The sequence below is a fragment of the Vombatus ursinus genome, unplaced genomic scaffold, assembly GCF_900497805.2.
Source record: "Vombatus ursinus unplaced genomic scaffold, bare-nosed wombat genome assembly UNPS02014821.1, whole genome shotgun sequence".
Lineage (NCBI taxonomy): Eukaryota > Metazoa > Chordata > Mammalia > Diprotodontia > Vombatidae > Vombatus > Vombatus ursinus.
In genome coordinates this window covers 1006663-1030982 of record NW_020954599.1, presented here as the reverse complement: position 1 = coordinate 1030982, position 24320 = coordinate 1006663, and the positions used below count along the sequence as shown (strand labels likewise).

Genomic DNA, 24320 nt, shown 5'->3' with positions numbered 1-24320 from the left:
TGTAAGAATTCTGATCAATGTAATTATCCACCACGATTCCAGAGGACTAATGATGAATAATGTCAACTACCTCCTGACAAAGAGTGATGGACTAATATGCAAAATGAGATACGTTTTTGGACATGGCCAGCATGGGAATTTGTTTTGCTTAACCATGTATATTTGTTACCAGGTTTTTGTTTTTCTTGTTTTTCATTAGGCAGAAAGGATGTAGGAAGTAGAAAAAAAAAATAAATACTGGATAATCAAAAAAAAAAAACAATTCAAAAAATTAAAAAGAGAAAAAAATTTTAAATCAGCAAGTCAACATTTCTTTTCTTTTCTCATTGCAATGTGCCCTCTTCTCATTCCCCAGCTTTGGGTCAGAATAGGCCATCCTGTTAACATGACTTTGTCCATAATACGGTAAATTTCAGTTGATTTGTAACCCAAACAGTCCAAACACAGTAACCAAATTGTTTTTCTCACTGTATTCTATGCTCTGTTTTTCTCAGAAAAAGATTGTAAACAGACAGTAACGACTTAGAGGCTATATGTTTTCTTCAAAATGTCTCTTGGAGTTATCCTTTCCTCTCCATCACCTCTGCTACCACATTGGTTCAGAATTGTTTTTAAAGACTGTCGTACCCTAAATGTGAAGTTACTCAAAGAGTCTCCCAGTTGGCCCATTTGACTCCAGGTTCTCCTGACCCTCTAGTCTTTCCTGCATACCAAGGCCAGTCAATCAGTGAGTGATTTTAAGAAAGAGAATGTGTGTGAGAAAGAGAATAATGTTGGGCACCGTGCTAGAAATTGATAATCTAAATACAAAAAGGAAATAGTCCCTGTCCTCAAGAAACTTACATTCTACTAGGGGCATATAACATGTTCGAAAATAAGTACTTAAAGCAAAATATCAGCACTTAGGTGGCATAGTAGGGTGCTGGACTTGGAATGAGGAATACCTGAGTTTGAGTCCTGCCTCAGACACTTACTAACTGTGTGACCTTGGGCAAGTCACTTAACACCTGTCTGCTTCAGTATTATCACCTGGAAAATGGGAATATTAACAACACCTACCTCTTGGTGTTGTGAGAATCAAATAAAATAACATACACAAAACACTTTGCAAGCCTTAAGATGCTACATAAATGCTATTATTAATATTATTATTACAAAATAAATATATGGTAATTTGAGGGGGAGGAGACACTAAAAGCTGGGGTAGGGAATCATGAAATGCCTCTTAAGAGAGAAGATACTTAAGCTGAGTCTTGAAGGATTCTGAGGGACAAAAGAGGAGAGAGGCAAGAGGAAGGAGTATGACAGTCTCTGAAAAGTCACGAAGACAGGAGATAGAATATTGTGTATTAGATACAGCAAATAGGTTGACCTGGCTGAAGTATTGAGTGCATGGTATCTCAATACCATGAGATATTGAGAAAGACTGGGTCCAGCCTGATCATGAAGGGCTTCAGCTACCAGGTAGAGCAATCTTTACTTTTATCCTCCAAGCGCAGGGAAACCACTGAAGTTTCTCGAGCAGAAGAGTGACATGGCCAGACCTGAGCTCTAAAACGGTCATTTTGGCAGCGTTGGAGAGGACTCGCTGGAAAGAGGAGAGCCCGGATGCAGGAAGAGCATTCAGGATTCTGGCACCAAAGTCCATGCAGGAAGTGATGAAGGTTTAGGGCCAAATGCTGGACTCCTTGAGAAAGGAAGAAGAAAAGCTTGGCGCCTGGTAGATAACTGCCATGAGATTCTGGATAGGGTGCTATTTCTAGATGAAACAAACCTCAGGAGGAGAGGCAGCTCAGTGAAGGTGATGGGAGATGAGCTTAGAAGTGTCAGTGAGAAAGAAGAAGCACGCCTGCTCCCCTTCTGACCCAGTTTGTTAGGATAGAGAGAAAGTGCTTGAGAGATTAGCCGGAATAATCTTTTTAAAAGTACGACTTCAAACGCCTCAGTCTCTTGTCCTCTGCTCAAGACTTGGCAGTGACACTCTCTTGGTAACCTGTGACACCAATTTCAAACTTGCCTGCTTGGTTTTCAAGGCCCTCCATAATTTGTTCTCATTCTGCCTATCCAGTTTTATTTCTTACATTCATCCTCATTAGTGTCCCTACTGTTGTCCTGTCATGACGTACTCTTCTGCCTTGAATTCTTGCTCATGGTATTTCCCCTATCTGGAATACTTTTCTTTCCTCCCCACCGCCTATCCAAAGGCTACCATCTTTCAGGGTCCAGTTCAAATCCCAGCACGCCCTTCAGTCCTTCCCTAATTACTCTAGGCTTGGGCTTCTTAAACCTTTTCCACTGGTGACCCTTTCAGCACTTTTTAATCTGTGGGTTGAGACCCCTGCCCACAGTTATAATAACAACAGCTAACATTCATATAGTGCACTAAGATTTGTAAAGCACTTCACAGATATTATTTCTGTTGATCTTCACAACCATCCTCTGAAGTAAATACTATTATTACCCCCATTTTACAGAAGAGGAAACAGGTTGAGAGAGATTAACTTGGACACAGGACTATTTTAAGGAGTCTTTGGAATTCCCCAAACATCAACTTACTCCTTTTTTCTAATGTGAGAACAAAACTGCTTTTGAAGGATTTAAAAAAAACCCCAACAATTTGTGATGTATCCCTTGTTTTTGATGGGGGCGGTGAAGGGAGGGAGAGAGAGAGTTAGTTTCTCAACCAATTCTAAACCTTATACTTGTGAGAGAAAGGGAGAGCTTGAAGCAGTAATGCTTCGGGTACGGGTTGGATCCAATTGTGATTTTATGATGCGTTAATGGATTTAAATGCCCTTATTATGAACTGTGTATCCCTATGGCTTACTGGTTTAAAAAAAAAAAAAAAACATCGGCAGGGCCTCATAAGCTGTTCTGGCCCACAAAATACCTAGAACCGGCGTTAGCTAATTGGTGGGCTCGTAGAACAATATTTAGTGTACTTTTTGTGTGTGTGGTCTCCATTTATTCATAAAGTCATATGCCCTTATGTATTTATTTTTAAAGTGATCGAATTGGTTGCCTTCAGAATGAAAATTCAAGAAAGCATTTTCAGGGCCTTCCTGTGATGAAAAATTTTTAAAGGATACAGTTAATTCCTGATTAAATCTAGGTAGGCTGCATATATACCATTCAGGTTAATTAATGCTGGAAATAGCTATGGTTAATCATGGACCATGGTGCCCACTAGCTTTGGGGCTACATCTTGGCAAAGGATTTTATCCTCTTGGGAAGAAAAATCATCCTCTGTATTCCATTCTCCCACATATATTGTTCAGGAAATTTCTCTTAAGCCAAATCAAAGAAAGGAAATCAATAGAATGCCTTAAAGTTAACATTATGAAAAGTTGAGCTGGGTAAAAATTATTCACAAAAATTCTGCCTAAAAGCATTTCTGCTGCTGTCTTATATGGGACTTGAATTACTTTAAGAAGCAATGACAGAATCTGAGTTAGGAGTCGTCATAGGACAATAGATTTAGAGCTGGAAGTGACTTAGAGGTCAATACCTTTAAAATACCTTTATCATCTAGTCTACCTATCCGAACAAAAATGTCTGCATCATATACCTATCTGGTCTGTTTGAACTCTGCATGTAATTCAGGTGGATGGCTCTACTGAAGGTCATCATCAGCCTCATATTTTAAAAAGTAAAATAGAGAGAATTCCTTATAGATCACTAAATTACTTGTTCTCTACCCATTTCCTTAGCTTGCTCTTTTATTTCCAACAACCTAACTTTTCTCATCTTAATTCACTTAAAGCAGGGGTGGGGAACCTTTTCATGTTGGAAGGGCACATTAATATTTAGCTGTAATCAAACAAGGCTGCATTCAAGAAACTTCAGTTAGATATACTTAGAAATGTACATTATTTTGTAAAAATCTAATTATTATGTACTTAATAATGTCAAAAAATGAAAACTGTTTATTAATTTGAAAATTAACTAACCTTTTAATGACTTTGTTGTGTCTGCTTTTTGTTGGAAAGCATTTGAATATTTGGTTGCAGCATGGAGGTCCTCAGTTTCAGTTGAACCTCTCGATCGGTACCAGTCATTTGTGACCTTGAGGGCATTTTGATTTGGGTTAGGTAGGAGAATGTAGATTCCTAGCAATGATGGTTTAAAAGCAAGAAATCATTTTTCCAGTGTGTTGCCGAAGGCATAGGTATTCTACTACATTTTTCCATATTTCAATTAGATCTCAGCATCAGACAATGACTTTAAAATGTCATCTACTGAGAGCTCAATCAATTCCAACTGTAGTTCTTTAGGTGCCTTGGTGTTATCAACTAAGTGAGGCTGAAATACTTATTTGAGTAGGATGTCATGATTTGCAAAGTCAGTGAACCTTTCATTGTATTCTCCAATTAATAGGTCTGTGACAGCTGTGTATTCTTCAAATGATTCTCATATTGTCATCCTGCTCATCAGTGACCTTTGCTAACTGGGGAAAATGTTCATCTGAAATTTCCTTTTGAAGAAGTGTTTAGATTTTTTTGGATTTTTTTTTTGGCCACATATCACGTATAGACTTAGTTTTACCTTGCAAAGAAATATTCAAGTCGTTTTGATTTGTCGTATCACACAGAAATGCAGCATTCCTAGAGAAATCTTCTTTCAGTAATTCATATTGTTGATTCTGTTCTTCATTAAATTTAAGTATCTGTTCTCAAAGAAATAAAATTTTGGCTAACACCTGTCCCTGTGATAGCCAGTGCACTTTAGAATGATAAGGCAAATCCATACTGAATACTCATTGTTCAACTTTAGCATGTTACGAACTGACAATGCTGTGTTGCATTTGCATGAATATAGTTAACAATACTTATAACTTATAGCAAAATGTAACTCAAAATAGTAGCTTTAGCAGAGATTTTGCAGATGCAAGATACAATGAAAAGAAATGAGAGCATCTGGATTAGTTAGTACTTTTTTTTTTTAATCTGTGCAATAAACCGTTCATGTTTTTCTGTCATGGAAGATGCAACATCTATTCATACACTTACTAAATTGACCAAATTCAGTACAACTTTACATTTATCTTAAAAGATGTTGAAAATATCTACCCTCCGTCTTCTGCTTGCAAGAGTGCCCAAAGCAAGTAACTCTTCGTAGCAAAGAAAGTCTGACCTGAATGAAGTATAAAATCTGTGCTGTCAGTAACATCAGTTGATTCATCCAAAGCGATTGAATAATATAGATGCTTCTTTTGAAGTAGTGCGTTAAGTTGTTCTGTTAAGTTGAAGGCTAATTCATGCTGCTGGTCTGTTGTGGTTCTCTTGGAAAGAAGCAGCTGTTTGTACTTTGAAATGTTACTGGGGTCTAAACATCCTGCGACTTCGACAATGCATTCTTTCACAATTTCCACACCACTGAATGGCATCCTTTTCCCCCAAGTATATAAGCTACTTTATAGTTGCTTCAGTGGCATTATTTCAAAGTCTTGTTGCTGCTTGAAAGAATTATCTTTGCTTTTGCTTTTCATCTTTTAATTTCTGCAAAACAATTTTTCACAATATTCCCTCTAATTTAAAATATTTGTGGTCCTTATGTTATAATGCTGATGAGCAATGAATTTCTTTAATGTTCATATTGCAGTATCACAAAGCAAGAAAATCATCTTATCTTTAGCAGAAACAAGATAATATTGCTATTCCCAATCCTCATTAAAAAATGTTTTTTTCCTTCAGCGTTTTTTTGGTCTTCTTTGACATGATCAGTTGTTCAGCAGACAGAATTAAAAAAATACCGTGGAGCTATGCAACTATTCACAAATTCCACTTCAAACAGAAATACAGTGCACCATTGTCAAAAGCTGATAACAGACTGGTGTACTCAACCCCCATAAACTCTCACCAGCCAGCCTCATTGGTTGGGGGCACCAGTCAGGTGGGAGAAGTTAGAACTAAATAATGAGCATAGAAGCTATCAATTTAGCCCTTATGGCTTACTAATGTTCTAATTGTGCCAGTCAATCTGGGAGGATTATTTCCTTGAAACTTATTTTATTCTTTGGTATTTTAAATACATTCATTTAAAAAGTAAAATAAAAATATAAAAGATGAATTAAAAATATGTAAATAAAGATAAAAGGATTTGTTCTGTAAAATTTGGATTCAGTCAGAAGGCCTCATGTAAGGACCCAGAAGGCCATGTATGGCCTTAAGGCTGCAGGTTCCCTACACCTGTCTTAAGAGTCATGATCACCATAAGGAAAAAATCTGAAATTTCTAAATGTGGTGGAAAAAATGTTAATTATAAGTTTGCCAAGTACATGTTTGGAAAAATTCATTCTCATGATATGTTCGATATTAGTAGTAGGTTTTTGTTTTTACATTCCTATCATTACTGTGCTTATTAAGAGATACATCATTAAAAATAAAATATTTTATCATCATTTGTTTTTACACATTTTCATTTCTGAATGTATTGCTTCACATCCTCTACTCAGATAATCATCTCTTGCATCAAAGAATTTAAAAAAAAGGGGGGGAAGTAGTTCAACAGAACTAATCAACACATTTCTGTTAATATATATAGTATTCCATACCCATAATACTCTCACCTCTGCAAAAAGAGGTACATTTTCTCAACTCTTAAGGGTGAAGCTCACATTATGATCACACAGTTTTCTGTTGTTATTCATCCTATTTATATTGTAATTGTCTATTTTGTTTTTCTGCTCCTGCTTATTTTTTGCATCAGATCTTATAAATCTTCCTGTGCTTTTCTGAATTCTTCATATTCTTTCTTCATATATGTTTACATATATGTATATATAATATTGTGTATATTCTTATGCATATGTGTACCATAATTACTTATTCACTATTCAGTGAGCTTCTGCTTTGTTTCTAGTTCTTCGTTGCCACAAAAAGTGCTGTTATGAATTTTTTGATGTATATGGGATATTTCTTTCTGTCTTTAACCTTCTTGAAGTATACACATGGCAGTGAGATCTCTGGGTCAGAGAGTATGAACATTTTAATTACTTCCTTAGCATAATCCCAAATTTATTTTTAGAATGGTCGGACCCATTCACAACTGGATCAACAGTGCTTTAGTATGACTTTCTTTTCAAAACACAGCAAACATTTACATTCCTATCTTTTGTCAAGTTTGCTACTTTCCTGGGTATTGGGTGAGACCTCAGAGTTTTGATTTGCATATCTCATGATTTGTAGCAATCTTTCATATGCTTAATAATTTGCAGTTATTATTTTGAGAACTGTTCTAATCATTTGATCATTTTTTTGTTGGCAAATGACTGGTTATATATTTATATCAGTTCCCTTTACATCTTTGATATCAGACTTTATCAGATATATTTGATTAAAATGTCCCCTCTCCATAAGCAGCTAATCCTAATTGCATTGATTTTGCTTTTGCAGAAGCTTTTCAGTTTCATATAATGAAAATTATCTTTTGTCTTTTGAGATTGTCACTATCCCCCATTTGTTTTATCCCTAGTCATATCTATGAAAAGTACCTGACTTGTTTCTCTTTTCATTTTTTTTGTGGTACAATCTTTAATATTCAAATTGCATGTATATTTTTGAATTTATTGTGGCATATAGTGTAAATTATTTCTATCAAATTGCTTTACAGTTTTCCAAGCAGTTCTTGCTCATTAGGAAGACTTAACCTTTTCTTCTCTCTAGACTCTTTGCATTTTTCTCATTTTAAGTTTTTATTGATATTTTCTGTTTCCTATGTCACCATAGTTCCCTCTTAGAGAGTCATTTCATATGATAAAGTCATCTTTTGGAGAGGAAAAAAAGTCAACACAACTGGCCAATAAATTGAAAATGCCAAAGACATGCAATGTGTAACACTTATGGATCTCCCACCTCCATGAAGGGGGTAATAGTATGCCTAAATTCAAGTCCTGCTTAATCTTCATAATTTTATTACATTTACTTTTAATATTTTCATATGTAATTGTTCTTTTCATTTACATTGTTGTAGTTACTGCACATATTTTCTTGACTCTTCTCACCTCACTCTCTATCAGTTCATGGAGATCTTTCCAGGTTTCTCTTTATTCACCACAAAATACATCATTTCTTACAACACATTTAATACTGCGTCATTTTCATGTACCACAGTTTGTTTAGCCGTTCCCCAGTTGATGGGCACCTACTTTGTCTCCAGTTCTTAGCTATCACAAAAAATAGTGCTACAAATATTTTGGAGTATATGGGGACTTATTTCTTATGAATGGTTTCCTTGGTGTATAAGCCCAGTAATGGAGTCTCTGGTTCAAAGGGATTAAACATTTTAGTCACTTTGTTTACATAAAATAGCCCAGTATTTCCTGTGAAATGTGGTACATTTCTTTATGAGAGGCAGATTGGCATAGCTACCCCTGGAGTTAGGAAGACCTGGATTCCAATCCTACCTCTGGACACCTCCTGGATCTTTGACCCTGGACAATCAGTTCACCTCTCAGTTGTAGAGAAGATACTGACCTGCATGAGTAGAGGAAGTTTCCTTATCCAGGAGATTCCTATAGCCATGAAATCTCCTGTCCTACATTTCAGTATATCTACATGCATTTATTAATACTGTTGTTACAGTAGTGATCTTCTCTATGGTTATGCCACAAAGAGAGTATAAAAATATTTATATTCAAGTTCTCTGACTTTCTCTCTCCAAGTTTTAAAGAGCTAGGAACTCAGGTTAAAAAAAATACACCAATTCAATTTAGCAAATATTTATTAATTGTGTTATTATTTTTAAGGTACTGTTAGGTCCTGGGGATCCAAAGTCAAAAACAGAATTTTCCCTGCTTTCAAGAAACTTACAATTTATTTAGGAGATACAACATAAATATGCGGTAAAGAGAAATTTAGGAGGGATGCTAACATCTGGGTGGATCATGGAAGACTCAGAGAACAAGTATCATCTTGTTGAGCCCTGAAGGAATGCAAAAAAGACCCTTAGAGGGAGTGTCTTCCTGGCACAGATTGTGTAAATTCACGGAGGTTGAGAATGGAGTACTGAGTCTGGAAAATGGCCAACCCAATTTGACTCAAATATAAAGGACATTCAGGTTGCATTTTGTGTTTTATTGATGTTCTAGGGTGTGATATAGAGGTGTTCCCAGAGTCTTAAGAGCAGTTTAAAGCTATTAATTCCTCTAAGACTATATTAGCATGAACCTGAAAGCTAAAGTTTAGCAGTTTAGAATGAATATTGAATTCCCCCAAAAGAGAACTATCTGTTGAAGAAAACTTTTACAGTATTTTCTTTTGTGCTTTAATTAAAGCTATTTCACACAACAGTTCTCTAAGCTTGTCTAATGACTCAGATTCCTTTGTGAATTTCTTATTTGTTTCCTACCTTGGCTTTAGTTCCCTTGGGGGAAAATTGTTGTTGACTAGCCTAGCTACCAGAAAAAAAAAATGTTTCAACTGTGCTTGGGTTTTACTCTAGCTTTATGTTAACCTAATTAGAAAATATTAATCAGTATTCTGATAAAAAGTTGAAAAGTGTTTTTTAAATTTAATTTTGAATGTAGTGACCAAAAAAAAGAATATTTCCATATACAAAGTTGAACTGAATAGAGCATTATGTGTGAAAATGTAAATCTTTATCACATATAGCTTGTTTTTTAAAAAAGTATAATTTCAGCATTTTAATTTCAAAGCTTATCTATTCTTCCATAAAAGTATACTTACTATTAAATGAAGAAATAGATGCTAATATTTATTGAATGTAGGGGAACGTTCTTCTTAGCCGATTACTTTAGTAAGATAATAGAAATTATAATATTGATCATTACTTGTCCTTTATTCTGCCAAATTGTCTGTTGCCACAAGACTCCCTAAGGATTTGCCGTGAAAAGCACAGCTGGTTTTCCCGATAGCAGTTTTTAAGATGAGGTCTATCTCAGTTGGTCTTAATAGCTGGTTTTGACTCTGCTAGTTTGTCCAAACCCTTTTTGAATCCCACTTACATTTTCCAGCAATTTCTTTCAGATTCTTGTGATAATGGGCTCCATGTGTTTATTTCTTGCCATATGAAGTAATACTATTTTAGCTGTGGTAAACTTACATTGATCACATCTTAAAACCTATATCTTAGGATTTTGTGACTTGGTAAGCAATTTCATGTTTATCTTATTCAAGATCCTATAGATTTTTATCTTACTCCCCCTTTACCTTTCCTAGATTAAAAAAAGAAGACTTTCTTCATTTAGCAGATCATTTTTCCCTTAGATAATTTTAATTTCCCTTTTCTGGACTTTATCTGGTTCCATTATACCCTTCTTGGTATATAATGATAAATATGAGGGAACTAGATATGAATATCTCAGATTCTACAAAAAGCCAATTATTCTGAAATGGAATGGTGCTCCAGGTATGGGTGTGCTGTACTTTTGTGTCAGAAAAAGATAATGTTTACTGTCCTATTTTCAATATTTTACTTGATTACATCCTATGCATATATATGTTTGTATGTACATGTGTGCAGTCAATATGACTGGAGCATAAGGGGGAGTGATGTGTCACCAAGCAGGAAAAATAAGCTGGATTTTTAACGACTTTAGATCCCTCACAAAGATATTTACGTTTTAGTGTAAAGGCATTGGGGAGAACCTGAAGCTTCTGGAACAGAGGAGTGTCAACAGATAAACACAACTTCAAAAAACTTATGTGAAAACCAGGTTTATTTTAAGAGAAATGAATATACATGTAGAACCCAAAGAGTTCACAATCCATACAGAAGTTTGCATATGTACAACAGTAGGACAAAGGAAGGAGGAGAAAACACAAATCCCCATCTAAAGAGGTGTGGCATGAGAGGGGGAAAGGTGTAGTAAAGGCGGGAAAAGGACAACACCCCTCTGGAAGGGTAGAAGCAAAGCCATGGCAAAAGCCACATTCTTTTCCCTGCTAGATCATGAAGATAGGATGGTCTGCTTATCTACAGGTGTCCCAGCTGCCCAAGCAATTTCCCAGCCTAGTGCAGACTGATCGGCTCCTGTGTTGACTCCCACGGACACGCACAGGGAGTCCAGCTTGGGATGTGAACAACACATTATGTCTGCTGAGCAGAGGGGGTAAAAGGGGGAGGGGAAGGATTTATCCTTGACACATTCAGGGCCTCCTGTATACCCTGGGTCCAGTGTTTCTGGAAAATATGGCAACTCAAAAAGACAAATTCAAGGGACCCCTTAGTATTCCTCAACAGGAGTGACATGATCAGACTGGCTTTAGATCTAAGAATTTGGCAGCAATGTGGGAAATGTATTTGAGAGGGGGTAGAGTTAAGGCATGAAGACTCAGTAAGAAGGAGGGCATAAACGAGAAGGGAAATAGAATGGGATGATTGCAAGAGATGTTGAGGAGATGGAATTGACGAGACTTGGAAGTGACCAGATGAGGGAGAGTGGAGAGTCAGAGGGAACTAGGATTTACAGCCTTGGGGGACTTGGGAAAATAAGAATTTAGGAGGAAGGATTTATTTTGCGGGGGGGGGGGGGAGTGGTAAGGTAAATGAGTTCTGTTTTAAACATGTTGAGATACCTTTCAGATATTCAGGGAGGTGCCCAGCAGGCAAGATAGACTGAGGAAACGTGGGATTGGAAGTCTGGAGTGGTATTGGCGCTGGATATGATATGTCTGTCTGGAAATCACATCACAATGAAATGAGAGTTGAATCCTTGGGTGGCTATCAGGAAAGGTCATCAGGAGAGTAAGATAGTAAATATAGGAGAGGACTCAGGACAAAGGTGGGGAATGTGTGGGACAGCGATGACCCTTACCCAGATTAATTCAGAGGCTTCTCCAGGTAGAAAGTAGAAAGAATTTTATTTCGATCTCAAGAAAGGGCGACTGGCACCAAAAGGCAATTCAATGCAAGACCGCAGGTGACATCACCCAAGCAAGCATTTTTATAAGTTCTAACCGCAACCCCTCCCTAGCCCCCTACCTCTTATCCCATTGGCTGGGCTTCAGAGGGCACAATCTAAACATGACAAAACCACCCCAGCAACGGCAGTGGAAATTACAGAATCGTTACATAGTTTTCACCTGCCTTTCCCTCCTTCAAGTATCCTTTTGGTACATTCCGTTTTGTTCATTTCAGATCCTGGAACAATTTGTAGTTATACTTATCTTTTGTAATAATTTGAATATATTTATCCAGGCTATTGACAAGCTTCCTGACCTGGATACACATATATTATTATTAGCGGTCTTTACCTTATTTTACGTATTTAAGTTTAGATTTTATGAGGGGTCTTCACCAATCTCACTCAGAAACTTGCAGCCTTGAGGCCACATATAGGTTCCCCCCCCCCAGGTCCTCAAGTGTGGCCCTTTGACTGAATCCAGACTTCACAGAATAAATCCCCTTAATAAAAGGAATTTGTTCTATGACGTTTGGATTCAGTCAGAGGGCCACACTTGAGAACCTAGAGGGCCACAGGTAACTTGAGGCTGCTGGTTCCCCTCCCCTGCCTTACCACATAACATGTATAAGGGGGACCGGGCATGGATAATAATCCTTCAGAAGAGACCATGCAAGATTGCTCTACATCAAAAAAAAAACAAAAAAACAAACAAACCACACACACACACAAAAACCCAACAGATTAGTGTCCTGAAAATGTAGTGAAGGGGGAGTACCCAGAAAGGGGGGGTGTTGAACAGTATCAAATACTACAGAGTTTAACAAAGATAATGACTAAATAAAGATCATCGAATTTAGCAGTTAAGATTTAATTGGTAACTTTGGTGAGAGCCTTTTCAGTCCATTGGTGATGGAAGCCAGATTGCAAGGAATTGAGAAGTGAGTGGGAGGTGAGAACGTGTAGACAAGTGTAGACAGCTTTTTCTAGGAGTTTGGCTGTGAAAGGGAGAAGAGAAATCTATTTTGTAGGGATGGTAGGGTCAAGTGAAGGGTTTTTTGTTGTCGTTTTTAGTGGGGAAAATGTGGGAAGATTTGCAGGAAGCCAAACCTGAATTGAATTGGATTTCAGTTTTTAACATAGTTCTTTAAGTATTGTCTGTTACTTGAATTGTCCTTTAAAATAAACACATGAAAAAATAAATTAAGCACACGTTAAAAAAATCTGTTCTGTGCTTTCTAAAAGTAAATTGCCTAAGGTATCATTAAAGAAATTTAGTACTGATACAAATTTAATTTAGCATTTGCACTTCTGGAACTTGTTCTTTGAAGGTAGTTCTAAGAGTAGCCTATTTCATCTTTTTTTGCTTTTTATAGTTTTTTTTGTATTTTTTTTTTAACTGCAACAATTGAAAAGAGGACAGTGAATGACAGATCTTAGGTCCTTTAAACTCTCAGTCTAGTGATTTGGTTATAGTTCTTTCTCTAGTTGGTGCACAGTTTGTCATAAATAGCAATAACAATTAACAGACAACATATTTTGGCTTTCTATTTTCTTATAGAAAAGAAAAAAAGCTGTCTTTTTTTTCTATTGATGTAGAGTCTTTTTCAAAGAAAGGGGTTGAGGGGATGGTGAGCAGGGCACAAAGGAATTTTTTTCTACCTATATTCAAATTTGACAGTGAACTTCATATAAAACAGGAACCACAAATAATTCAGCATACATTTATTAAATGCCTACTAGTCAGGAACACAAGACAAATGAAATAGTTTCTGCCCTCAAGGAGCTTTACAATCTCCTGGAGAAAAACAACACGTCCTCAATTTAATAAATGCAGAGCAGTATAAAGTAATTTTTAAAAATTATTTTTTGTAACTGAACTTTACAAAAATCGACCAACAAACCTTTTTTTTTATACAGAGAACTGAAAGGAGGATTATATTTGAAGCTACCAATCTCCATTATATCTGGCTTGTTTTTAAAAAATATTTAATAAACATTCCTGTTAGTTTCAAAGCTGTCCTGCTTTGCCTCCCTCTGAATCACCTTCTTTTCTCTCCTATGCATTCTTTTAACTGTTTCATTGATGTTCTTTTCTACTGTTTTTGGTATCATTCCTCCCTCCCCCCAAAGTCCCCTTCTTTGTAACAAATAAACATAATTAAGCAAAACAGATCTACATATTAGTGGTGTCTAAAAATGTATGTTTCATTCTGTACCTATCTATCTCTGTCACTGTAAAGTAATTTCATGTGGGTGCATGTGTTAATATCTGGGAGGAATCAGGAAAGGCTTCTTCATGTAGGAAGTGGCCCCTGAGTTGTGCTTTGAAGTAAGCTAGGAATTTTACGAGGTGGCAGTGAGGAGAGAATGCATTCTAGACACAGGGTAATATATGTAGTATGTGGGAGACAGTTAGCAGGGCGATTTGACGAGAATAGTATGTGAATGGAAGTTCAATGAAAAAACACTATAAAGTTATTTGGGAACCATACTGTGGAGGGTTTTAAGTGCAAGAATGAAAAGTCTGTATTTTATCCTAAAGGCATTTGGGATTTTTGAGTTGAGATGTGCCATGCTTATAAGTGTACTTCAGAAGTGGATTGGAGAGAGGAACTCCTGGAGAGAAGAAGACCGTTTCAGTTAATCAGTCACCGAGCCTGGTAGATGGCAACGTCACTGTGCTGTCTAGGCTCTAGGGTCCTGATAGATGAGGTCAAGAGTGGGCTGGGAATGGGTAGCTAGTTAGAAATAAAAATGCCTTCCAGGGCAAGTTTCAAAGCTGAATGGATTACTGTAGTCCAGGTGAGAGGTGATGATGGCCTGAACTAGGAGGGCATCATCCTTGTAAGAATTTACAAAGGAGAAAATCAGGAATAAACTGGATTTCCCATTGTATGCTGTTGCTATTGCTCACCCATTTATTAAAGATTTGGACCTTAATTGGTTTTAGTGCTTTATATAAAGAGCGAGTGACCTGATGTGAGGGAATTTACAAAAGACTTATTGTTTGTCCTATCAGAAACTCAGGGAAATTAGACAGTGCTCAAAGAAAAAAAGGCAAGTACCAGCAAACGAATAAAATCCTGTGGTTGATGCAGTGGTCTCTTTCTTCAGTTAGCAGAAATGTGGAAGGTATTTTTCCTCGTCATAGCCAGTCTGAGTCAGTCTTCCCTCTCCATCCAGAGCCTTCTACCCATTATATTTCTGCTTATTTCTACTTGATTAGTCAAGGTTTAAAAATAGCTTCTGTCTGATCAGAAGCTAAGCCTCTGAGCTAATGAAACTTAATCTTAAGAGAGATTACTTCTTCCAGGCCCCTAACCCATGTAGCCCCAAATCAGTAACAGATGAATCTGATGCCCTTATCTGTACTGGTTGAATTCTAAGTGTTTGAAAACTTATTAGTAAAGGCATAACATGATCTGTTACTTTTGTAACAGATGCTGTGTTGCTGCTATTAGAAACCTGTTTGCCCGCATTTCTATGAAAGTTCATTTCTTACAGGAAGCTCTAATTATTTCTCACTTTTAATAAAATATTGCTGTTCTCAAGTGGTCATAAATTTAGGAAAACTTGGGCAGCAAATCAAGGAGAAATGAAAAAGTCTCAAAATCTGCAGCTGCCCAGTTATCGATTTTTACCCATGTCCTCTTTTTGTAATGAGCTTATCTCAGTAGCAGCAGCAGGTGCACAAGCAGAATGGAATGTCATGCGCTCTATATATTGCCTCTTAAAAATTTGTCACCTTGCAAATATAGCAGACATTTCTGGGTGATGCCTGCAAAGAATGTAGAAGGTAACTCTGACAAATGGTCTGGTGGAAAGAGTTCTGGATTTGAAATCAGACGATCCTCATTAGAATCCTTGAACTTCCACTTGAGAAATGTGCTCTGTGCGCCCCAGGAAAAATCACTTATCCTCTCCTGGCCTCATTTTCCTTCATAGTCAAATCAAGGGGTTGACTAAAGGTCTCTGAAGTTAAAATAGAAAGGAGGGAAAATAACAGTCCCTGCTCTCAAGGAACTCATTAATGGGAAGACAACATATAAACAACTATGTACAGACAAGAATAGGCAGGATAAAAGTCCCTTCTGTCTGTTGACCTTTGATCCTATATACTGGCTATCTAGCATGAAGGGAGGATCTAAGACTTCATTAACTTATGAGAATGAAGTTTTCTCTATATTAAAGCAGGTCTTTGGGGAGACTCTTTTGATCTAAGTTAAATATATTTTCTTTGATGATGAAAACTAAGCAATTTTCTCAACCTCCATTTATTTAAATATAAAATTGCATGTCTGTTCTTGTCTCAGTCATTTTTTCCTGGGGTTGAGAGTGGTAAGGGGAAGGGAAAAATTGCTCAGGAGAGCTGAAGTGTTGTCATTTTAGTGGCTTTCCATAACACTAGACATTTCCAGACCAGTTAACATTTATGTCCTAATTTTATATATGAGAGAAGACACAGTAAATTAACTTGCCTAAATGTTTTTTTGTAGTCTTAAGAAGAGAGCAACAGGAAAAATAAAATTTTAAAAGCCTTTTGAAACACTTTAAGACCATCAAGGCTTCTTCCGTTCTGTCTTCCACTTTCCGTCTCCTTGTTCCAAATCTTTTAGTAATAGAACTTGAAGCAGCAATAGATAGGTAAGCAGCGTAGATGGGATAGTGGATATTAACACTTCTTTATAGAGGAGTAGCTGATTATATGAATATTATATCATTGGGTATATAATATACTATATATAGGTATATATGAACATATGTGTGTGTGTATATATACATATATAGGGAATAATCTCAATATGTGTATTTATATGTATGTGTGTGTGTGTGTGTGTATAGATATACATATACATATCCAAACATAATACAGACATACACACATGCTTCCGTAATGACGAGACCTGGTTTTGAGCCCTAGTTCTGTCACTTATGAATTGTGTGATTTGGGGCAATTAATTTCCTTCCCTCAGCCTCAGTTTACTTATTTGTAAAATTGATATTAGTATTAACTCATCCCTGCGGAAAATATATATACTGTTGGTGAATCTGTGACTTAGTCCAACTGTTCTGAAAAGCACTTTGAAATTACACTAAGAAAGTAACACCTCCCATTTTTGGCCTTAAAGAAGTAAAAGGAAGTAAAAGATCCCATATACACCAAAATTTTAACAGTAGCACTTTTTGTGTTAGTAAATGTCAAAGAAAAAATATCTATTCTCTGCTCTGAATTTTAGGCACAAGTCTTCAAAAAACGATTTTATTTAATTTCATATTAATTTAAATTTCAAGTATTTCTCACTTAAGAAGAAAAATGACCAAACTGGTACAGTCCTTTCCATGACCCCAGACATCACGAAGACGATTTGAGGTAACATATATAGGAATCTTGAACAAGAGAAATGTCATAAAATGATGAAACACAGTTATGGGCTTCCACTTCATCTAACAGAACAATAGTTATTCTTTCTGAATGCCTCTGGAGAACTACCCTCTGTAAATCCACACGTCCTCTTTGACCACCTTCCTCAAGGTCCTTATCTAGTCATAAGTGACCTGAAGTAGTCAGTCACCACCTCCCTCTGATTAACATCTTAATTCCTTCAGGTGATGAGGAAAGAGAGGCCTGTCCAATCACTTTAAAGGTTATAGGGAAGGCAGTGATCTCAACTAGATATGAGGTCTTTTTTGATTTCTACCCTTACTTCAGTTTCCCCAAGAATTATCTTTTTTTTCTTGACCTACTAACCGCTTTCCTAAAGGAAAAAGTCTGGAAAAGATTTTAAACTAGAGAAATATTTATTTCATAATATTTTTGGTTGAACCAAAAGGGAAGTTTTACAAAGAAGATGCTCATTAATTAGGGAATAACTAAAAAAAAAATCATGATACATGAAAGTAATTGAATTGTTGCCATAAAAGAAACAATGAATATGAAGAATTCAGGAAGGCATGGGAACTGATGCAGAATGGAGTATGCAGAGCCAGAAAAACATTATACACAACTACAATAATGTGAATGGAAAGGACAGAACCCTCCAAACTGAATGCTATAAAGTTGTGATTCCTAGGCTTAGCCCTGAAGAGGAGATGAAATAATGTGCCTCTTCTCCCTTCTTTGCAGAGTTGAGGGTCAACAGATTTGAAACATTTAATTTTTTTCAGACTTGGTTTGATTGATTTGGCTCAACTGCTTCTCCCCCCCGCCCCCGCCCCGGCTTTTTTATTCTTTGTTACAGGGGAAGGCTCATTGTGAGTGATATATTTGGAAATGAGGTTAATAGATAAAAGATATCTGTAAGAATTTTTTTTAACTAACCCTTCCTACCTTGCAGAGTTGTGTATAAATGTTATTTAAAGAATAAAGATATATAAAGTGTCAACTGTCATAATTAACCAGGTTTGTTTATGTGTTTTGTTAATTTCACTGACTTTTTTAACCCTCTTGTTCCTAAGGAGCTCACCACAGTATCTGGTCTTGTCAGTTTTAGTATTTTTACTTTGCATCTAATTTTAAGTGTTATTATTACTATTATTTTGTAATTGATGTAGAGTCTTCTTTAGAAATACTTTTAAAATGTTTGTTGCATTAGTCTTTTACTTCACATGTGGTAGCACTTATTGAGAAAGTGCTGATATGGTACCAGTGTATTCAGAAATGTGTTTGCTTTTATATAGTTATAACAAATATGGTTTAAAATACAATATCTGTCCCTGATAACTATCAGAAAAGATATATCTAATAAAATAAGTTAATCTTTTTAAAATTTATTGATGCCTTTAAAAACACCCCATATATTCTCTCACTCCTTTACCACCCTCCCCTCACTGAATTCTCCCTTCATGCAGAGGAAATCAGTTAAGCTAAACTTTCTTCAAGGATTTCTGTCTATCACAATCCAATATTTGTTCTTAGATTTTAACTCTTATGGAAATAGGCTTCGGGGATTTGTAATTGATCACAATGGGATGGAATCTTCTTTTGTATCAGAAGCCCTTTTGTTCTTTTGTAATTTTAAGCCTCTGTAAAGTAGTGAAAAATCACTTGGGTCTCTTTAGGCAGATGAATTTATCCACATTTAATGTGGAGGGAGGTTCTGTTTAATTTGGAGGTTCTGTTGTCTAGAAGTTTGTTTCTCTATGTCACATTCTCACTTAACATTGCTATTCATTTAACACATTCTATTTAGAACAGAAAAAAACCTCACAGAAATATAGAAACAAAATCCAAGACTTGAAGCAATTTTGACTCATCTTTTACTTACAGTTTTAATAGATGGATTTTCTTAGCTGCTCTTCTGAATTCTTATATAGCAGATCATTCCTTTTCATTTTTGCTACTATGCAATTTCTAAATGATAGAAGGCACTTTTTTTAAGCTCATGTTCAAAAGTTCAGGTGGGTTGTAAGGAGGAGCATCTGAAGGTGCTGTATTGGGAACTGAAAGGAGGGGGTAGATGCAAGGGAGATTTTTAAGATCAAACCAGTAGGATTCAGTATCTGATGAGATGGCAGTGGAGAGAGAGGGGAAGTATCGTTGATAATATAGTGGTTTCAGATGTGGTTGCAAAAGTGTGAATGCTTTTGCCACTGACAGTAATAGTGAAGTCAGACAGAGGAGGAAGTTTTGGGGGAAAGACAAGTTTGGCTTTGGGTGTGTTTAGTTTCAGATGGCAGTGGAACATGCATGTAGATAACAGTCCTCATAGCTGAAGTTATATAGCTATGTAGAGTTTACAAAGAGCTTCTGATATTCACAAAAGCCCTGCGGGGTATGTACTGTGGATGTCATTTTCAATTTACTGATGAAGAAATGGAGGCTTTGAGAGGCAGTTGCCAGCATCATGTTGCTACTATGTGATGTTTTTAAAATCTGAGATGGGAGCCTTCCAACTCCAAGGCAGATTCTTTTTTCATAATCCCATGCTGATTTTCCAGAGATGTTTGGTAGGCAGTTGGACATGCAGATCAAACTCAGGAGACTAATCCTGTCTAGAGGTTTAGGGGTTGTCTTCATAGCAGTGACATAGGGTTAATGTTTGCATGGAAGCCAGTGTGATTGTTGAGGAACTGAATATACAAAGTAGAAAAGAGGGCCCAAAGTATACCTACCTGGAAGGATTATAAAGGAGATAGAGAAGGCACTGCTTGAGAGGTAGGAGGAAAATAAAGTGTTTCTGAAGTCAAGAGAGGAGAGGATATACTTCACATACGGCGTTAATGTAAATAAGATTATGTATGTAAAGTACTTTGTAAACCTTAAAGCTATCATTAATTTAGGCATAGGAATATAGCTTACTTCAGTACTAAAAGTCCATTTAATTTTGTTGATTTGGATATCCCCTCCACTGACAGAGATCATAACTCCTCTATAAGCTGCTGTACCAAAAAAAAAAAAAAGAAAGAAAAAAGAAAAGAAAACATCATTACCTTGTTATCAACCTGCTGAGAGATGAACTTCTCTGAATGAAACGAGGTTAATCTTTAGATAACAGATATAAGGCCCCTCATCTGGCCTTTGTCCTGGAAGCCTTTCTAGATGGGGAGAATATCTCAGCATTTACATTTCTGGACACAGTTCCATCCAAACTGGCCATCTTCCTGTTAGGACATTCTGTTTCTCATCTCTGCTTTTGTCATCCAATCTCTGTCTTCGGAGCACCCTCTCTTCTCATCTCTTCCTTGTAAAATCCTGATTTTCCTTCAAAGCTCAGATCAAACACCACTGCTTTTTGGAAGCTTTGTCTGATACCCCCAATTGTTAGTGCTTTCCCTTAAAGTTTCCTTGGGTTCATTTAGACAGTAATATCTTTGAGGACAGAGACTGTTTTGTTTTTATCTGTGTAGCCTCAGAACAACTTTGATTTTTGAACAGACTTGTGGTTTCATTGATATAAGGAAATCCTACTGAGGGAACTTATTCTATCAGTGTAGTTTGGCACCTGCACCTTAGAGACTTAGAGTGTCTCCAGGGGCACCAAAGGGTGGAGTACCTTGGCCAGGGTCACATAACCAGGATGTGTGAAGGCAGGACTTGAATTGAGGATGTCTCAACCTTGAGTTAGCACCTCAATGGTAGTATCCATTATGCTAACTAATTATGTGTTTGTTAGCACTATTTGTTATTCTTAATCATTATAATTCTCTTAAAATGTGTCGCTCTTATCATATAGACAAGGGAAACCAAAGAGAAAGCAAAATGTCATTGACCAAGTCCTCTTTCTTTTTTCAAGGAGACTTCACTTTATGTAATTGTGGTTTTTGGAGTTGGTATTGAATATGTGAAGGAGCTCATGTTTCACAGATATTGAAACAGATGTTCCGGTATGGCTTCTACAAAACTTCTTTTGAGCAGATTTCACATTTAAGGGAAATAGGCATAATTTTAATTTAAAAATTGTCTGTCTTGCACTCTGTTCTCACCTTGGAACATATGCAGAGTTAACCTCATTCTTTGCAATAGGGAAAGGTGATAGCTGTGCTTTTCATGTAAGCTGTGATTTTTACTCTATCCAGTTGTGAACATTGATTTTTTTTTCTCTGTGTAAACAGATAATCTCAGTGATGCCTTGAAGAAACTGAAGATCACAGCCATTGACATCTCTGAGGATAGTTTGGAAGGATGTTTGGACTGTCTGCTTCAAGCCTTGGCTCAGAACAGTAAGTCTGATTGCACTGCTCCGTGTGGCTAGTGGAAGTTCAGCTTGGCAGTCACTTGGAATGTTCTGATGAAGTTTAACTTATCACTGAAATTCCTCTGAGTATTGCCCCTGTCATTGAGGTTTTAAACTATTATTTTTCTAAAACATATGAAATAAGGCCATGATTGTTCTAGGAGAGCAAAAAACAAAGAAACTGTTTATCTGTGGTAGTGAAATTAATACCAATCCTAATGGGAAGTCATTATCTAGTTATAAACACAGCATACATACAACACATGAGCCTCATAGTTATTTTCCTTTTAACAGCTGTGGTTTAAAAAAATGATTGCAAGATATCTAAAGTATGTCTGTTATCTCAGATTAAGAAGCTCTTTAGAAACCTCCCCTCTCTTAGACCTTCATCAGGGACCATCTAATCCAATACCCTGCATTCAGAGAGGGTATGTCTGACAAGTCTAAGGAGAAAGATACAGTGTTTCCTTAAATAATTCTAGGGTAAGAAATTTCTCAAATCCTTATTCAGTGGCCCAATGTCTTATCATGTTGAATACGCTAGCATATTTCTCATTTCTTTAATGCTATAGTGGATAGTCAGGTAAAGACTAACTTTCACTTTGTACTTTAATTGCTGAAGTAGGTTATGTACTCATTTAATGGATCTATTGTCTTATCTTGGAAATAATTATGGAGCAGAAAATTAACATATAGAAAAGAGGTTATGCATTTCGATTGCATGCTTTCAGGTGTGCAAGAACGTGTCTGATTAGGTATATTGTTTGTTTTTCTCACTAATCAGCCAAAAGAAATTCTAAAATTTATTTAGACTTGATTACAAGTCTTTATTTTGACTTGATTGCAAGTATTAAAATACTTCATTCCAAAAGTGTAATTTTAAGTTAGCTTCTCTTACTTATGGGTGTTATTGCTACTTGAGGCTATAGCTTTATCATCATGATATTTAAGTTTCAGTCATCATAACAAATTATAGACATTGCTGCATAGTAGATAGAAAGCTGCCTTCACAATCAGGAAGATGTGTTCAGGATGCCCCTCTGACACACACTGGCCACACATGTCTAATCATTTAACCACTCTAGAAATTCTCAGACTATTAAATTGTTAAACAGTTTCTGATCCACTTTGGTAGAGACTGTTCCCTCACTGGGGCTTCCCTATATCACTGAAATCACAAGTTAGGACTGAGACGAATTAGGATTAGGATCATGGTTCTGCGGAAGGACTCCTTGTTAAACAGCTTAGTATAGAGGAAGGGAGAGAGAGAGAAGGAGAGAAGCAATGGGCTTTAGCCCTCTGCCCAGGGTCTATGTGGGCAGGTTTACTTCCCCAAATCATGAGACTACTGACTGTAGAAATGCAAAACAACCTATGTGAAGTAATCCACAGCCAAGGAGGAAAAGTCAGAATAGCAGAATACCAGCTGACCATGATAACAGTTTAAAGAATCAGTCATAGAGTCTCACAGGAGAGACTGGAAGGAAGCGCAGAAGCCAGGAATGTGCTGTTGGACAGCATGTGTCAGGCCTGTTTTGTTGTTTTTTTTTTTTGTTGGTGGTTCCTAAAACTACCAACCAGTATTTGAAAAATATCTGTTGACGTTTGCCCAGAGAAGAGAATCATCTCTTACTTAGCAGCGCCATTTTGATGGTGATGCACCTATTCCTGACATTGAGGGGGGAAAATCAAATATTAAAGGAAAGATGCGATGAAAGAAAACCTTGAGAGACAGAATTTCTGGATAATTGATAATCTATTTATTTATTTTTTAGGCAATTGGGATTAAGTGACTTGCCCAGGATCACATAGCTAGTAAGTGTCTGAGTCTAGATTTGAACTCAGGACCTCCTGATTCCAGGGCTGGTGCTCTATCTGCTACGCTACCTAGCTGCCCCTAATAATCAATTTATTAACTAGGCTAGCCAGCAATCAATAAATTGATGGTCAGTGGTTTCTCTAGGCAACCAAAGACATGAAGGGAGACCCTGAAACGCCTTAAATACCTTCTCCAAGGAAACTCCCCTGACAAGGGAAACTTAAGCCTGATTGGTGGACATTTAATGAGGAGGTGGGCCAAAAGGTAGGCTTTAACTCCTCCTGTTGAGAACAGAGCTTGATTATGGGGTTCAGCAGCCTCAAAGCATCAGGGCAGGGGAAACCATTTCCATCTGGATTCCCCAACTAGTTTCATGAGCTGTGTTGCCCTAAACTCCAATGGAGGGGATCAAGGACAGGGGGTTCTTCTCCCAGGAAAAGGCTCACCTAGACTGGATTCTGTTTATACTCTAAACAGAAATTAGGTCTAGTTGAGTGGAGTCTTGTCTGCCTAGTTAGGGAGCTTGTGTCTTGAAGTTGGGGAGCAAATCTCATCACTCAGTCATGCCCTTCAGTGATTGACTGAATAATCTTTTCAAGAGTTGAGTTTTAACAGAAATGAAAGGAAAAGTGTGGATCACAAATTAATAATTAGTTATTGATATAATAGTATAGTATTAATTTCTCTCAAAGGTCAATCATTGTTGCATCTTGGTTAAAGAGTGTTTTTCCCCAGAATGAGAGTCATGTTTTTCATATACTTAAAGTCTAATCATAGTAGATGCACCTATCTTGTCAAATGAGTTCACTTGACTTCCTTTTTGGACTGTTAAATTCCCAAGCAGCAATTTGTCTTCAACTCTCTTGTCTTTTCTCAGAATATTAAAATACAATCAATAACGTTCTGAAGAACCGGTTGTATAGTCTTTTAAAAATTGTGTTCTTCCACCGGTAATTTGCAT

The 24320-nt window shown here is 36.7% G+C and overlaps 1 protein-coding gene across 4 annotated transcripts in view; it reads left to right on the top strand.

Moving 5' to 3' along the window:
• Positions 1-24320, top strand: part of RAP1GDS1 (Rap1 GTPase-GDP dissociation stimulator 1) — a 214008-nt gene that overhangs the window by 30212 nt on the left and 159476 nt on the right. For all 4 annotated transcript variants that reach the window (XM_027837596.1, XM_027837595.1, XM_027837594.1 and 1 more), the window contains exon 2: positions 21419-21526. In XM_027837596.1, the coding sequence (XP_027693397.1) occupies positions 21419-21526 (108 nt within the window). The remainder of the gene's footprint in view (positions 1-21418; positions 21527-24320) is intronic.